General features: G+C 55.3%; 6 protein-coding genes across 6 annotated transcripts; 2 read left to right on the top strand and 4 right to left on the bottom strand.

Moving 5' to 3' along the window:
* Positions 1-2,615, top strand: J7T55_008297 (ubiquitin carboxyl-terminal hydrolase; the record flags this gene model as incomplete). Its single annotated transcript, XM_053138600.1, has 4 exons — positions 1-39; positions 157-300; positions 362-375; positions 437-2,615. The coding sequence occupies 4 exons, from the start codon at positions 1-3 to the stop codon at positions 2,613-2,615; spliced, it is 2,376 nt and encodes a 791-aa protein (XP_052997574.1).
* A 1,025-nt stretch (positions 2,616-3,640) lies between these two features.
* Positions 3,641-4,602, bottom strand: J7T55_008296 (Protein transport protein YOS1; the record flags this gene model as incomplete). The annotated part of the gene is made up of 5 exons (XM_053138599.1): positions 3,641-3,696; positions 3,804-3,914; positions 4,069-4,128; positions 4,183-4,306; positions 4,381-4,602. 5 exons carry the CDS (start codon positions 4,600-4,602, stop codon positions 3,641-3,643), a joined length of 573 nt encoding a protein of 190 aa, XP_052997573.1.
* A 94-nt stretch (positions 4,603-4,696) lies between these two features.
* On the top strand, positions 4,697-5,659 carry J7T55_008295 (proteasome component pre2 precursor; the record flags this gene model as incomplete). The annotated part of the gene is made up of 2 exons (XM_053138598.1): positions 4,697-4,831; positions 4,940-5,659. 2 exons carry the CDS (start codon positions 4,697-4,699, stop codon positions 5,657-5,659), a joined length of 855 nt encoding a protein of 284 aa, XP_052997572.1.
* A 501-nt stretch (positions 5,660-6,160) lies between these two features.
* J7T55_008294 (glycoprotease pgp1) lies at positions 6,161-8,026 on the bottom strand (the record flags this gene model as incomplete). The annotated part of the gene is made up of 2 exons (XM_053138597.1): positions 6,161-7,758; positions 7,897-8,026. The coding sequence occupies 2 exons, from the start codon at positions 8,024-8,026 to the stop codon at positions 6,161-6,163; spliced, it is 1,728 nt and encodes a 575-aa protein (XP_052997571.1).
* Positions 8,027-9,773: 1,747 nt separating this feature from the next.
* On the bottom strand, positions 9,774-10,727 carry J7T55_008293 (short-chain dehydrogenase reductase; the record flags this gene model as incomplete). Its single annotated transcript, XM_053138595.1, has 1 exon — positions 9,774-10,727. The coding sequence occupies one exon, from the start codon at positions 10,725-10,727 to the stop codon at positions 9,774-9,776; it is 954 nt and encodes a 317-aa protein (XP_052997570.1).
* A 674-nt stretch (positions 10,728-11,401) lies between these two features.
* On the bottom strand, positions 11,402-14,667 carry J7T55_008292 (uncharacterized protein; the record flags this gene model as incomplete). Its single annotated transcript, XM_053138594.1, has 7 exons — positions 11,402-12,439; positions 12,505-13,184; positions 13,251-13,955; positions 14,017-14,153; positions 14,217-14,403; positions 14,462-14,589; positions 14,654-14,667. The coding sequence occupies 7 exons, from the start codon at positions 14,665-14,667 to the stop codon at positions 11,402-11,404; spliced, it is 2,889 nt and encodes a 962-aa protein (XP_052997569.1).
* Between the last annotated feature and the right edge of the window lie 869 nt (positions 14,668-15,536).

The raw sequence follows: 15,536 nt of genomic DNA, 5'->3' as shown, positions 1-15,536 counted from the left end.
ATGGCGGGCTTCATGAAGAAGCTGAGAAGCGCCAGCACTGTGAGTCGCATGCGACTGCTCCTCTGCGGTCTGCAGTCCTGGCACAATACTCTACTGGGTCCTCCATGGCGTTGTTTCCCCAGACAAGGGCTAATTCAAAATACACATGGCTTGTAGGGCGCTTCGACTGCTACGAAAGACCCCACACTCAAATCTAAGAAGGACGAGCCGCCACAAGAATTGACCCCGCTGGAGAAGCTGCTACAAAATGCAGGGCCGGTACGGGGCGACGGAAGTGACAAGTTCTTTGGCCTTGAGAATGTGCGTTGCGAGCCTTGCTTGACCTCTGGTTCTGACACGAGCTAATTTGGTGTTTCTTCAGTTCGGCAACACATGGTACGAGACAGTTTACACCACATTCGACGATAATGCGCCCAAGACACTGACCGTGGCACAGTTACTGTAACTCCATCGTACAGGCGCTCTACTACTGCGAGACCTTCCGAACTAATGTTGTGAGCTATCCACCGCACACGCCCGTAGGGACACCGAATGGACAACAGAGCCAAGTCAAGGTCACAATCAGACCGCCGATGAATGGAAATGCTACCACTCCGGCAAACAAGCAAAAACCGTTGACGGCCACTCAGGCCATGAAGCAGAGACAACAGATCAGTACTGGGCAATTACCACCCGGGCAGCAAAAACCAGAGGACAGGCCAGATTCCCCTGAATACAAGAAAAAGCAGGCAATGATCAAGGGTCCAGTGTTAGAACTGGCACAGGAAAATACCCAGGCTTATGGTATGGACGAATGCACTTTTACGGGCCTGAAGGACATTTTCACGGCTCTGATCGAGAGCAACACCCGGACAGGCGTGCTCAGCCCTCAGCGGTTTCTCGAAATTTTCAAGCGCGATAACGAGAATTTCCGAAATCAGAATCACCAGGACGCACACGAGTTCTATGGCCTCGTGTTGAACGACGTTATATCAAGTGTGGAAGCCAATGCGATGCGGTTGCAGGAACTCGAGACGACAAATGCAAATGGATACGCAAACTCGGTTGGAAATGCTATCGGAGCTTCAGCCGCACTGATGAAGGCCCAGCAGGCCATAGGGACGACTTCTCCCGGGACCGGCTGGGTCCACGATATTTTTGAAGGAGTTCTGACATCAGAAACGAAGTGTCTATCTTGCGAGACTACCTCACAACGAGACGAGACGTTCCTGGATCTTTCAATCGACCTCGAGGAGCATTCATCCGTGACAGCCTGCCTGAGGAAATTCTCTGACGAGGAGATGCTGTGTGAGCGGAACAAGTTTCATTGCGACCAGTGCGGTGGTTTGCAGGAAGCTGAGAAGAGGATGAAAATCAAGAAGCTGCCAAAAGTATTGGCTCTTCACCTGAAGCGATTCAAGTACACGGAAGATTTCACTCGGCTGCAGAAATTGTTCCATCGAGTGGTTTACCCGTATCACTTGCGCATGTTCAATACCACAGATGACGCGGAGGATCCCGATCGATTATACGAGCTATACGCCGTCGTCGTGCATATAGGAGGAAACGCCTACCATGGACATTACGTATCTATCATCAAAACGCCAGACCGAGGATGGCTTTTGTTCGATGATGAGATGGTAGAACCGGTGGATAAGCATTTCGTCCGGAATTTCTTTGGTGATAAGCCCGGTATGGCTTGCGCATACGTCCTATTTTACCAAGAAACCACACATGAGAAGGTCATGGCAGAACAAGAAGCGGAAGGTCTCGAGGAAGTCCGGTTGGAGCGTGAAAAGGCCGACTTAGCACTGGACCGCGTGAAGTCGAATGGTGAGCCAAAATCACCACTGCTCAGGCAGCTCACCACGCCTATCTCGCCGATAGACGACAAGGACCACTTCGCTGTGCTGGACCATGCAATAACTGCACCTGGGGTCTTTGATCACCCACCCCCAGTACCGCCTATTCCGGAAAACATTCCCGAGCCCGTACACACACATCCGCTGAATGCCGCACCGCCTCCAGCACCAGCCGTGGAACCCAAGACCCCTGTCACTCCTGCGCGGCCCTCAGAAGACATCCACACGCCGAAACAAATTAAGGAGGACAAGAAGCTCGAAAAGAAGGAGCTCAAGGCTGCCGAGAAGGCACGTAAAGTCGCCGAGAAAGAAGCAGCCAAAGAGGAAGAGAAGCGACGCAAGGAGAACGCCAAACGCATCATGGAGGCACGCAGAACTAACGAAGAGGAGCTGCAGAGAGCGCTGGCCGAGAGCAAAGCAGCGGCCGTGGAGGAAGAGAAAAAGCGCAGAAAGGAGGGCAAGGATGTGGTTGCGTCGAGTCCTATCGCCACCACCAACGCGAGCCCCAAGTTACTGAGCCGCGGGCACAGAGGGAGCAAATCATTGAGCCGCAAGTCTATGGGCTGGCTGTCAGGGAGCTCCAAAGACAAGGACAAGGACAAGAACAAGGACGAGAAGATCCAAAAGCAAGACAGTGGCCCGTCCGAGGGAGGCGACGCCAACGGCACCGAGGCCAGGCCCTCTTCCAACGCGGACCGGCCCGAAAAGCATGCTCTCAAAGAGCGTTTCAGTATCAGCGGCATCGGGCGGAAAAAGAGCAATGTGTTTTCGTAGACAGTGAAATTTCAGCGGGTCTCAGCCGAGCAACTGCGCCTGCATGGGCGTTTCACGGGACTTCTTGCCATAACCACGAGAAGATGGTCGAGCAAAGGCAAGGGTGCCGCGTTGAAGCTGCTGGCCTCAACTAGCATGGCTCAAGGAACAGTCGTGCACCTCGGCCAAGGGCTGGCTATGTCTTGGGTACACTGGGGTCAACTTGAGCGGACTTGATTGTGGATAGCGAAACCAGTCAGCGTTTGGCTTTGGCATTCTGGACAACCAGCCCGTTGCGACGGCCTGGCTGGTATATATACCAAACGGAGCAAAAATAAATACAGACTTGTACGGTCGCCAGTGTGGATGGAAGGAAGCCGCCCGGATCTCACAAGCTTTCTCGAAGGTTTGTTCTTGATGTACAATGCCTGAGGTACCGTTCACGAAGCGAGCGCGTACATGTAAATATAATAGAAGACAGCGAAATTTAATTTCCGGGTCTCACAAGAGATTGTTTAGAAAAGCTCACTATCTTGCAGCTGTTCTACGGACACCAGGTTTGCGCGACGATGAAGCCCAGAAAGTGTCATGTTGACACGAATTGTCACCAAGTGGCTTTTGCAAATGTGACAGAGACTAGTGAAGTCCTATAGAGTTTATACAGTAGTTCATATATTGTAAATCGACGACCTCTGAGCTGGGTATGCCTGAAAGAGAATCATCCTCATCTGCACCCGGCCAGCCTTCCAAGGCAAAGGACTGGCGAGTGACCTTCTTAGCCCCGAGGACATCGTAACCACCGTTCAGTAAAACGTGGCCACCCGTTTTTCCCTCCCAACCAACGCCTTGACGCCATGCACATCCGAGCATAGGTGATTTTGACCATATATGCCCGCTTTGCCCACACCATCCCTAAGCATGCCAAAATAACACAAAATGTGTCACGTAGCCAGATAGCTACTCTGTCTCCTGACTGCGCGAATCCGTCTGGTCTCGAGGTTCTCAAGGTAGAATAGAGCGCTGAGCAGCATTACCCATAGGACCGCTCATCCTAGGATCAGCTCGTAGACTATTATCACGGCGTTTACGAATATGAGAGGGACTGTTTGTGTGCGGTTGGTGTCAGCTTTTTGTCAAATGTACGAACTTGCGCCACGGCCACAGCCGCCAGGGGAGGGAGGCAAGGGATGTGCCCTTGGTCCGACGTACATCTCACGACCATCCGCACGCTCGATATCAAACTCGCAACCTTGCTCCAAACGCTGGCATCTGCTCCTGATTGTCCGAAGGCTGGGTCGATGGATTTTGGGGAGAGGTTGACTATGGGTTGAGAGAGGTCAGTCTCTTGGATATTCTGGCTGGTTACTTGTTCATGGGTCGGATCGCCCCCTTTGCCGAACTTGACAGGCGATGCGCGACCACATCGTGGGACTGATACGGGGACTGGACAATTTCTGGGCTCAGTTCAACGTACTGCGCGCGAGGAATCGGTCTTCGGAGAGGATACACATCGCATTGAGGATGAGGATGACGACTGGAGACGGTGTTAGTTCCTTGTGTCCGCAAATGGAGAGTCACTTGAACTGACCGTAAAGAATCCCACTGATGAACCCCATGATGAGTGGTGTTGCGGCTTTCGCAGCCGTCGAGCGAGAGTCTCTTGGTTTCGTGGAGAGGATCCGCAGTGTGTAAATCCCAAGGTTGCGAACAAGCTGTCGCCAAAAGGAGACCACACCAGGGATGGATGGATGCCTGTCTGCGCGGCCTGTGAAAGATGACAGAGTACTGGCCTGTGCTCCAGCTTTGGACCCCTGCAGCTCTGGAAGGTGTCCACTGTCAGCGGGTGGCTAGTGTGGTCCCCCAGCTTGCTCACGGCCGGCAGCGTTACGCGCATTGCTTGAGCTGCCTTGAGCTCCAACGACATCAGCTCGCCAAACCATCGTCCCGTCGTCAACCTCATCGACCCTTTGCCCAACCCACTTGTCTTCCGCCTTCGCACCTCCACCATATTCGACCGCGGTGGCCTTTTCAGTTTCGTCTCCATTCCTTCAAGCATCTGGGTGAATCATTTCGAGAGAAGCATACACACAACCGACGTCACCATGGATACCCTCGTCGCAAAGTACAGCCGGCCGGCCTACGCCCAGAACGAGGGCCTTACAGAGCAGGATGAGATGGACTTCGTCGATGGCGTGCCTGGCCCATCTCTGAAGTTTGCCATGCCCCCAGTAGCACAGGTAAGGTCACTACCTTCACTCTCGACCACTCTTACCGTCCATCTCGCGCCTACTTACACTACATACAACCTCTGCAACTGAAACCATCACTGACAATTCCCCCATTAGCCCTCATCCTGGCTCCGTGCCGCAACCGACGACCGCTCGAACCCACAATGCCCCATCAAGATCGCCCACGGTACCACGACCCTCGCGTTCCGCTTCAAAGGCGGCATCATCGTAGCTACCGACTCCCGCGCCACGGCGGGCAACTGGATCGCCTCGCAAACCGTCAAGAAGGTCATCGAGATCAACAGCCAGCTGCTGGGCACCATGGCTGGCGGTGCCGCCGACTGCCAGTACTGGCTGGCGTGGCTGGGCATGCAGTGCCGGCTGCACGAGCTGCGGCACAAGCGGCGCATCTCGGTGGCGGCGGCGTCCAAGATCCTGGCGAACCTGGTGTACCAGTACAAGGGCATGGGCCTGTCGATGGGCACCATGTGCGCGGGCGTGACCAAGGAGGAGGGCCCCGCGCTCTACTACATCGACTCGGACGGCACCCGGCTGTCGGGCAACCTGTTCTGCGTCGGCTCCGGCCAGACGTTCGCCTACGGCGTGCTCGACGCCGAGTACGACTACGAACTGTCGGACGAGGACGCACTGGAGCTCGGCCGCCGCAGCATCCTGGCCGCCACGCACCGTGACGCGTACTCAGGTGGCTTCATCAACCTCTACCACGTCAAGGAGGAGGGATGGGTCAGGCACGGCTTCAACGATACGAACCCAATCTTCTGGAAAACGAAGCTGGAGAAGGGCGAGTTCACCAATGTCACGAGTAACCTGGACTAGATGGAGGACGAGGGGTTGAAGGATGGGGCTTAGAAATGGGCATAGAGACATGGACATGGCAAACCTCGAGATTGGTGGTGGGCTAGACGCAGATGGACCTGGACTTCTTTAGCATGGGCCCAGGCTATCTCATCATCTCGACTATATCCATGGCGGCTGCAGAAGTTGACAGACGCCCGTGTACCTGTACAAATAAATGACAAAGTTTTGCAATGCACACTGTCCCCGACCTCAACGCTATGCTAGATCGCTGGTTGGATTATGACACGGCCCACAAAGTGTCCTCGACGCCCTCTCATGCGAGTTGCGATTTCCATATCTTACAAATCACATGTTATTCCGCGACAATCTGGCGGAAAGCAGTCCCTCGAGACCGTCCATTGTCTCGAACACACCGCGTAGCACAGGCCTTTCTGACAGCCCGCTGGTATGGTCACCTATTGATCCTCAGCAGGATCGATATCCAATTTGGGACTTGCCCCTCACACGTCCCGGTCTCGTTTACAGACCAACCCATCTTTTGAGCGAATTGAGTCCTGTTCGGAGCGGCCCCTCAGGGACCGGGTTTTCCGCCCGCGGAAGCAGCCGTACGACGGTCCTCTTCTTCTCAGGCTCGACGGAGGTGTCATCCGCGGTCGGGCGCAGCCGCTCGAGACGCTTCTCACCCTTCTCCTCTTTTCCCTTTTGCTTCTCGTTCCGCTTCCGCACCTCCGCCGCCTGGTGTATGACCTCGTCGGTGGACACCTTTGTTGGTCCTGAGGCGAAAGGACCGACCTTGGCCCGGGACTCGCCAGCTCTCTCGAGTCGATGCCTTGGGGTCCAAACCCTGTCCACACCGGCACGACTTGGCGATCTGGGGCCAGTACCGGTCTCTGGCCTTCTGAAAGGGTCCGCTGCTCGCCGACTGATAGGGCGCAAGAGCTCCCTCTCTTTCTCTATCAAGTCTCGCACCGAACTCGTGTGCTCCCTGCCCCTCCTGCGGCGCTGCAGTCCTGACGGGGACGACGTCCTCCGCGCCAACTGCGTAGATGAGTCTTCCGACTGGGCTGGGCGTTTTCGTGCCTGCGTCGATGGAGGTCCTGGGGTCCCTCTGGGCAGAGAGTCTGGCTCCTCACTGTTCGGAGCGTGCAGTTCACCCTGCAACGACGGTCGACATGGACCATGTTCCACACTTGGCTTGCCGTCGTCATACTCGGCCTTGGCTGTAGTGATTTGCTCGAGCTTGCGCTGAATACGTTGCAGTTTCTCCTCTAGTGAAAAGGACTTCTCATTTGCTTCACATCGATTTGTTTTGTCAAGATTCGGCTTAACACTTGCATCCGACTTCGCAGGAGCATTTGATGTTGAGGAAAGTATTGGCTCCTGGGGTTGCAAGTTATCCGGTACCTGGGACGTGTCCTGCGGAGGAGCCGCCACATTTTCCGTAGGTTTCAAAGAGGCGGCGTCACTGTTTTCAACCCAACAGTCGACGCCTGTCAAGATCTCCTCGATCGGCCACTCGCCTTGGGGCAGAAACGCGTTGTCCGTGGTCCAGCCAGCTTGATACATCTTATATCCTGTCCAGGCGATCATTGCAGCATTATCAGTGCACCAAGCGGGTCTGGGGGCCGTGACATCAATATCACCAAAACCTCGTGCCTGCAACATAGATGCGGCAACTTTCCTAAAAAACATATTGCTGGCCACGCCCCCAGAAATGACCAATGCCTGTGGGGGATTGGCCAAGAGCTCTTCGTCATTCTGCAATGCAAGAATGACCCTGCTCATGACGTGCTCGAAAGCGAGCCGCATGGTGTGATAACCCAGCTCTTGCCTTTCATCGGTCTTCATATCAGACCTCTCGTCCATGATCGCACGGACCTTGCCACCCAGCCCCGTAAAGTCGTAAATCATATCTCGCGACTGCCGAAGAGGGGGAGGAAGAGCCCACGTGCCGTTTTCTGATTGATAATATTCGATCTCGTCCTGCCGTTTTCGAGGAGCCTCATAATCGTGACGCATCAGGTCACGGTATTTCTCCTGGCTTTGGCAATAACCGTGCATGAGCTTCGCATAGACGACAGCATCTGCATTGCTTGGAATAGCGCTTGGTGGGAGGACTGAAACTTTGTGAGTAAAAGATTGCTACTAGACGCTAGTTCCAGATAAACGATGCTGTGAGGCGGCCACAGAGGTCTTGGTGTTCAGGGCCTCTATAACAAGAACAATCCTGCAGGCGAGATTTGAGAACTACTTACTAACCCTGGCGCATTTGTCCAGCATCTCTCCGATGGCAGTGGCTGAACCCTTCTCGCGCGGATTAGTGATGCCGCGCTGCGTCGACGCCAGGACCCTATGCTCGGTGACCGATTTGGTGTAAAGCAGCATTGTGTGGCCACCAGAAACCCTGATCATGCCCCATAGTCAGCGACCGTGTGCATACAGACGGGAAACGGGGAGGTCGTACAGCAGAGTGAGAAAGGGATACCGTGGCTGGGATCCTCGATTGGCGAGTGATCCCTCCAGGTGGATAGTAAGGGCATGTGCTTGCATGTGGTGGACACCGACGAGCGGTTTATCGAAGGCGACAGACAAAGCCTTGGCAAATGAGACGCCGACACCCAGACAAGCATTCATGCCTGGACCTCTGGTGACGGCAATAAGATCTGGCACGTGGCCTTCGAGGGAAAGAAGAGCGTCGTGTACAAGTGCGGGGAGATTCCGAGTGTGTGACCGAACCGCTTGTCTGGGCTCTATTCCACCGAGTTTCCTATTTGCACAAGAGACCTTGAGGTTACGGTGCAAATGTGACAAGTTCTCTGTGATGTTCAGGAGCGCGACACATGTGTCATCACAAGATGTCTCAATACCCAGGACGTAGAAACCCCGGCGCTGAATGCATCTTCGAAGTGATGGACGGCAAATACTGAGGTCCCTGACAACGCCAGGCCGGACCGCATGTAGCCTGAGCATAGCGTAGATACAGACAGAATGGTCCAAGGTCTGGAGGTTGAATATCTCAGCATCTACAAAGGTAGCAATGCTGCAGTGAAAACGCGCACAGCCGATGCAAATGGGTTTACACGCCTTGACGCGTGGCCACACTGGTAAATAAGCGGCCGAGTGACTAGGTGGGTTGTGCCGTTGAAAATATGTGAGCTGGCAGCCCTGGTGGTTGACGAGGCAGGGTCTCGAAGGCGAAGGGGGAGATGGCCGAGGCTGTAACTGTAGCTATACACGGCTTGGGCCAGCCTTCGGCGATCTGCTGCTTAATCACACATTCTGAGGGGCCTCGTCTGCTGTTTAATGTCAGACTTTAATCGTCGACTGTGAGCGTAGATAATCGGCTGGAGTTGAGGGCCAGAAAGAGAGAGAGCAAAGCGGAGGTGGTATAGAATTGGACGTGGGTTTAGTGAGGTGAAGTGAACATTTATTTTTGAAGGCTGCAGGGGGGCAGGGTGCGGGTTGGACGCAGGCTTCCCGCACCACCCCTGCCCATGTCCACACGCACTGGGGCAGAGCAGAGAATACTGTGACGTTCAATAGCCTTGTTTCTTTCCCCTGTTCTTCATTTCTTCATGGTGAGAGAGGAAGGAAAGGTGAGGCACGAGAACAGAAACCCCCAGCAAAGAAGACAGATTTTAGCATTCGAAGTTTGCATGAAATGCACACTGGGCTCCCTCAGGTCGGCTTCGGTTGCGCTGCCATCCCTTGACAATGTACATCAAGAAAATACCCTGGGCAAAGGTAGAATCTGTCTGAGTACTTTCTCGTACCAGGTATCGATGAAGGAATCCACCCAACAGGACACGGATGAGCATCAGTCGCCCAATTGTGCCTGTGGCCTACGAATTCGAGTACAACCCTCGTCATTTTCTGGTCTATCATATTTGTGTAATGTGATCAACCAGTTCAAAAGTCACTGCGTCTGCGCGCTGGAAATATGAAGGGGTGCTCTGCTATACTTGCTCTGCTACACCACAACTATAACTACAGCATCAACGTCAACACACTTGAAATTCTCACCAATCACCAACCGCTCAGCTTTCCAAAGCAAGCGTCAATCTCAAAGTGGAGAAGAAATGAAAGAGTAAATGCCGTCACTAAACCATTATCTGCCCAAGCCTGACCTCAGCTAGATGTTTCCCGTCACGCCCGGCGCAATCTCCTCCAGGATCTGGCTCAGCTCTTCCCACACCTTCTGCCCGGCCCTGTTGCCCTCGTCGCTCTTCACAAAGTCCGACACGTCGTAGTCCTTCACCACCGCGTCCGACATGTACTTTCCGTGGCTCTCCTCGCCCGCCAGCCCGGCCGCCACCAGCGTCCGCGACCCAACCTCGGTCGACCGCGCCAGGAAGAACTTCATGACCGTCAGCCCGAGCCCGGAGTCGCGCGACAGCTCCGAGTGGCACAAGCCCGGGTTGAGCATGTTGAGGACGACGCCGCTGCCCTCGAGCCGCGGCGCCACCTGCCGGATCACCAGCACCTCGAGCAGCTTGGACACCATGTAGCGGTCGCTCATGTCGTCGGTCGCGTCCAGCGCCGAGATGACCGACTTCTCCCCGCGCTCCGGGAACTTGGCCCACGCGTGCACCTCGGACGCCACCACCGTCAGCCGCGGCCGCACCCCGAACTTGCGCGCCGTCTCCTTGAGCTGCGGCAGCATCAGCAGCGCCAGCAGGAACGTGCTGACCACGTTGACCGTGATGGTGCTCTCGTGGCCGCCCACGATCCGCTTCTTGTCCGTTGCGATGCCCGCATTCTCGCACAGCACGTCGACACGCTCCAGGTCCCGTGCCGCCCGCGCCGCGAACGCCTTGACCGAGCTGTAGTCGCTCAGGTCCAGCGGCCACACCTCCACGGTTCCTGGTGCACACTGTGTCGTTTGCTCGATGTCGATCTTGGCGGCCTCGCCGGCCTTGGTGTTGCGCACGGCGAGGATTAGCTTGGCTGCGCCGAGCCGCGCGAAGTGCCGGGCGGCTTCCTTGCCCAGGCCTGTGTTGGAGCCCGTTACGATGACCGTTTGGCCATTAAGCATCCGGGTGGGGTACGCCGGCTTGACGAAGAGTTGGCGGTAGAAGAAGGACATTGTGGGCTGGAATTGGTGCTGCTTTTTCAATATGTGGAACTGGGTGTTATGTGCTTGGAGATGCAGACACCTGAAAATAATACCCCAAAGCGAGCAGAGATAATGGGAATCTCCGAGCTACATATATATAAGCTATCGACCCAGGGCGGTTTGAATGTCTTTACTAGCCCGCCGACTACATCATGGATGAAGCTTAATGGACGGCTGGGGTTAAGCGGCGTTAAGCCCCTCGGCGTAGCGCCCTCGTCCGACCCTTACGGTACCATAAAGCCTTCGGCATCCTGAATTGATCCGATTCGATCTGAACATTCCGGGAGCAACAATTATTGCGAAAAGAACTGCCGAGCAAGGAGATACCAGTGTCGCGTCAGTGCGATATGTCCGTGGCTCAGTACTGCATTCCAGCGCTTGGATTGCTGGCCCAATTAGCTTCGGGTTTTCAAGAGCAGCCAAATCAGAATCGCTTATTGAATGTATCCGGAGATAAGTAAGTCGTGAGAGGATTCATACATTAGAAGTCTACCGGTTCGGTGTAATTGTTTCTAATGCTACTATATGGAAAGCCAAATATGCAATCATCCAGGCTATGAGATGCCACCATCGATCCAATCATTCAAACCCACCACCAGCACCTATACTAATAAAATGTAGAAAGTCTCGGCCCTCGCCCTCACTTACACCCCTGGGACGGTAAAGTCGGGGAAATTGGGCCAGTTGCCCAGCTCAGCCGGATCCCCCCCAATCCGCACATAAACGCCCACGGCTGGCACGCCCCCGTCCACCACAAAGAATTGGTACCAACCAGGCGGGCATACGTGCGCGTTGGGCGGCGCGTCGACGGTGCAGCTTGTACCCGCACATGATATCTTCGGCACCAGGTTCCGTGCGCCCATGCTATTGCCGTGCGTGCTGTGCACGGCGCCCAGCAGTGTGACCTTGATGGCGCCATTCTGGGCCGCGCCGCCCAGCGTGAACGGGATGCCCGTCGCGCCGTACGCCCAGTCGCGGTTGGCGATCGTGAAGGTCGGTCGCGGCTTGCCCTCCAGCAGGTATGGCGGGCTAAAGACCTCAATACGGTACTCCTGGGGGTTCTGAGCAGCGCTTGTATCTTGGGGGTCCGACCCCGAGATGAGGACGCGCCCGTCGAGCAGCGTGATAGCCTCCGAGTGGTAAAGCCGCGCGATGGTCGTGTTCGCCATGACGCTGATCCTGGATCCCATTGGCTTTGAGGTGTCGTAGAGCAGGGCGTTGAGGTTGGGCTTGTTGGCGAGGTTGAAGCCGGCCCAGCCCTGCACTGCACCGTTCACAATGAGATATGTACCGTCGGGGAGGGGCGCCATGCATGTCATCACGCGGGGCGAAGGCATGCGCTCCAGGGTCCATGTCGGGTTGGCATCCTCGGGAAAGGTGGTTACACAGTTGTCAATCGCGTTGCCTGGCCCGTCGACGGTGCTGCCTCCGCAGATGAGTACTCCCAGGTGGTCAGTGTAGGGATACACCTGCGGCAAGAGTACGGCTGTGCCTTCTTGAGGGTATGTCCTACCACCCAGGGTACCATAGACTACACCGGGTACGTTCGGCAGGGTCTTCGTGGTTTCAAAGGTCTGCTCGTCCAGAATACGCGCTTCATTCCAGTATTGAACGAAGATGCCGCCGGATGGGAGCACAGAAACGAAGGGATACAGGTTGTTGGGGTTAGTCCTGTCCAGCCACTGTCCAAAGAAGTCAGCATCGAGACCTGCCAAGGGAGGATGGCATAAAGATGAGGGTTTCTTACATCCATATACAACGGCGCTGTGCCAGTGTGAGGCAGCACCTCGATCGAAGGCACAGCCGCACCATTGGACCCGACCTCACCACCAATGACCATAATAGACCCATTCGCCATGACCAAAGCCGAAGGGTACCAGCGTCCGACCTGGAGGCTAAGCTCATTGACGTTCTCCTGCCAGTCGTTCGTGCCCCAGACACCAGGCGAGCCGTCGGGCCAGTACAGCCGGACACCCTCAGTCGACTCACCAGACCATCCGCCCACCGTCAACTGACGGCCCCCCTTGTCAGGAAGCACCACACCAGCCGCACAGAAGAGATCCGTCTTAACGTGCAACGTCCTCCACGCGTTGGCGAAGTTATTCACTTGCGTGAGGTCGAGCTCATATGCACCCGTCTCGTTGCCCGGCCCGGTGCCCCACTTGGACAGGAAGCTGACCTTGCCGGTGATGGACTCGGACACCATCAAAGGGATTGTCACACCTCCAATGAGGAACTGGTATTCTCCAGCTGCGGCACCTGTGGGGTAGCTAAAAGTATAGAGAGGTTCTGTGCCGTTCCAGAAGTACGTTGAAAGTCGGCTCTCACCTCCGCATATGGCCGAAGAGTTACCCGCGCAGACCATACTGCAGCCTGTCTCGGCTTGCTTCGTAGCGTTGTTCTTTGTGATATCGGGTGGATCACCGCCTTGAAACCATGAAGTCAGTTTGAGGCTGGAAGACCAGGGCATGTCAGGATTCAGGAGCGACTCACAATAACACTCTTGGCCGTACTCCAGGCCGGCAGCTGCGTAACCAAACGACGCGCACTTATCCAAGCATATTGCGGGAGTTAAGGTTCCGGCGTAGATGAGCTGCCACGGGAAGGTCCGTTGGTTGGCGCCATTGGCATTGTCATTGTAACATCCCTGGTACGTCCAACTGCCCACCTGCCCGATCGGCGCTGGAGGCAGCTCGACACCAGGTTCTCCTTTGGAGACAATGGACAGCCTGTCGGGCCCACCACATGTCTGCGTGGTGTCTCCCGCGCACGCTGAGTTACATTCTGTGGCTGATGTAGCCTGGACACCGCCATTCGAAATGCCATTCCCACAGAAGCACTGGGTGCTATACTCGGTTCCTGAGACGGTGTAGCCGGCGTTGCTACATGTGAGGGCGCAGGACTGGGGGGTCATTGTTTGAGAGTCGGGGGCCATGAAGGAGAGAATACGGTTCTGGTTGTTATCGACCCAGCATCCTTGGGCTGACCAGCCCGTTGGAAACCCTGTGGCTGCCGGCGTGGAGGCCGTTGACGTGCTTGCGGATACAGTGGAACTCGGAGCGCTGGGCACAACCCCGTTCAGAGAGTACATGGAGAGGCGACTGCTACCTCCGCAGATTTCCGTCTGATTTCCATTGCACACCATGTTACAACCACTCGTGGCCGGTGCCCCGCCGTTTTGGATGCTGTTGTCACAATCTGTGGAGGATTAGCACAGAAGGAACATTGTGGACGTGGCATACAAGAGAGATCCACGTACAGCATTCATCTGAGTACTCAGTGCCAGCCAGTGAGTATCCGGCTGCCTTGCAAGCTGAGATACACCCGGCATTTGTCATCTGTGCCGCTGGAACGGTTCCAATGCCGTGTGTCAAGGTCCTGCCACTTGATCCCTCTCTGAGCTCGATGTTAGGAAAAGAATTCATCCATGTTTGCCCGGTAAGTTTCAGAATGACTTACGAATAACAGCCAATGTAGCTGTATCCGTTCGCGCCTGGGTTCGGCTGAGGGCCCACAGGCTGAGAGCTGTAGTATAAAGTCAAACGATTCGCTCCCCCACAGGCTTCGTTGGCATTACCCGTGCAGGGTGATGAGCAGTCTGCTTCGGTAACATTTGCTGCGGCGGCTGCAAGTTGGCTTCCACAGTCTTTCGGATACCTGGTCAGCGCTTGCTCATGGAAAAGGTGCGGCGTGGATAGACATACAACACTCCTGGCTGTACTCCGTTCCGGCATATTGGAAGCCCCTGGATGAGCAAAAGCTGATGCAGTTAACAGCGGTCATGTTCGTTGCGTCATTGTAGGCGGCTTCATTGATTGTTCTCCCAACGTCCCTGCATCACAATATCAGTCATAGCGGTCATCTAGGCGCATCAATGCCTGCTTACGTGTAGCAACCTTGGTATTGCCATGCTCCAGGTAGTGTAGCAGATGGGCTCAGGGCTCTTTTAACGATCACAGCGTTGCATGTGGATAACTAAACATTGTGAGCTGGACGTCGGGCTGTCTCGATGGTGAGGACTACTTACAAAAGACAGAAGCACAAGCACGGAGGCCTGGGGGCCGCAGACTGTGGCCTTCATCGTGAACGAAGCGCCCACCCCGGAGCGAAAACAGGACGAGTGTTGGATCAACGAGCGCAGACGGTGAGGTTATGCAATGCTAACCGAGGGCCCGGAAGATGGGAATCGCCAGTGGATATATCATGACGATAAGAGCGCCGCCAATCTGACCCGTCAAGCTCAAGTACACAGTAGTATCGTCCCACGTCTGCAGACACAGTCAGCGAAAATACGAGGCTCAGACCATCAGCTCGTCCTATCCTGCCCAAGAGCGGAATCGTCCACCCTCAAGGTCAATGGGATTGACAAGCTTGGCCTCCCCGAGAAACGGGGTGGACAGGGGACAGGCCGGGCTGCAGATGAGGACATGGGTTGGCAGCAAGTACATAGGTAAGCTTGGGGGTTAGCCTCATGCACATTTGCTCAAGCGAGCGTTGAGGCCTAGACAAGCGCGTCGTATTTGCCAAGATGGCATGGAGGCAGGGTGTTGACTGTTGGGCAAGCTGGACTGCATGTCCAAGCCGAATTTCGGGACTTTCTGTGATCGACGAGCGGCTATGTGGTTGTACTGCAGGTCAAAACGCGTGACAAGGCGGACTGGAAATTTGCTGGGAGACAAATCTGGAAGACCCTGAGAGGAGAGCCTCTCTCGTCATTCGATATTGATTGAAGAGCCTTGGTACCGGGCTTCATAATGCCTGGGGTCTTTGTATGTATCT

The sequence above is a fragment of the Diaporthe amygdali genome, assembly GCF_026229845.1.
Source record: "Diaporthe amygdali strain CAA958 chromosome Unknown NODE_4_length_2575358_cov_65_588622, whole genome shotgun sequence".
NCBI lineage: Eukaryota > Fungi > Ascomycota > Sordariomycetes > Diaporthales > Diaporthaceae > Diaporthe > Diaporthe amygdali.
Note: the sequence above shows the minus strand (reverse complement) of the source record. Positions and strands in the feature narration are given on the sequence as shown.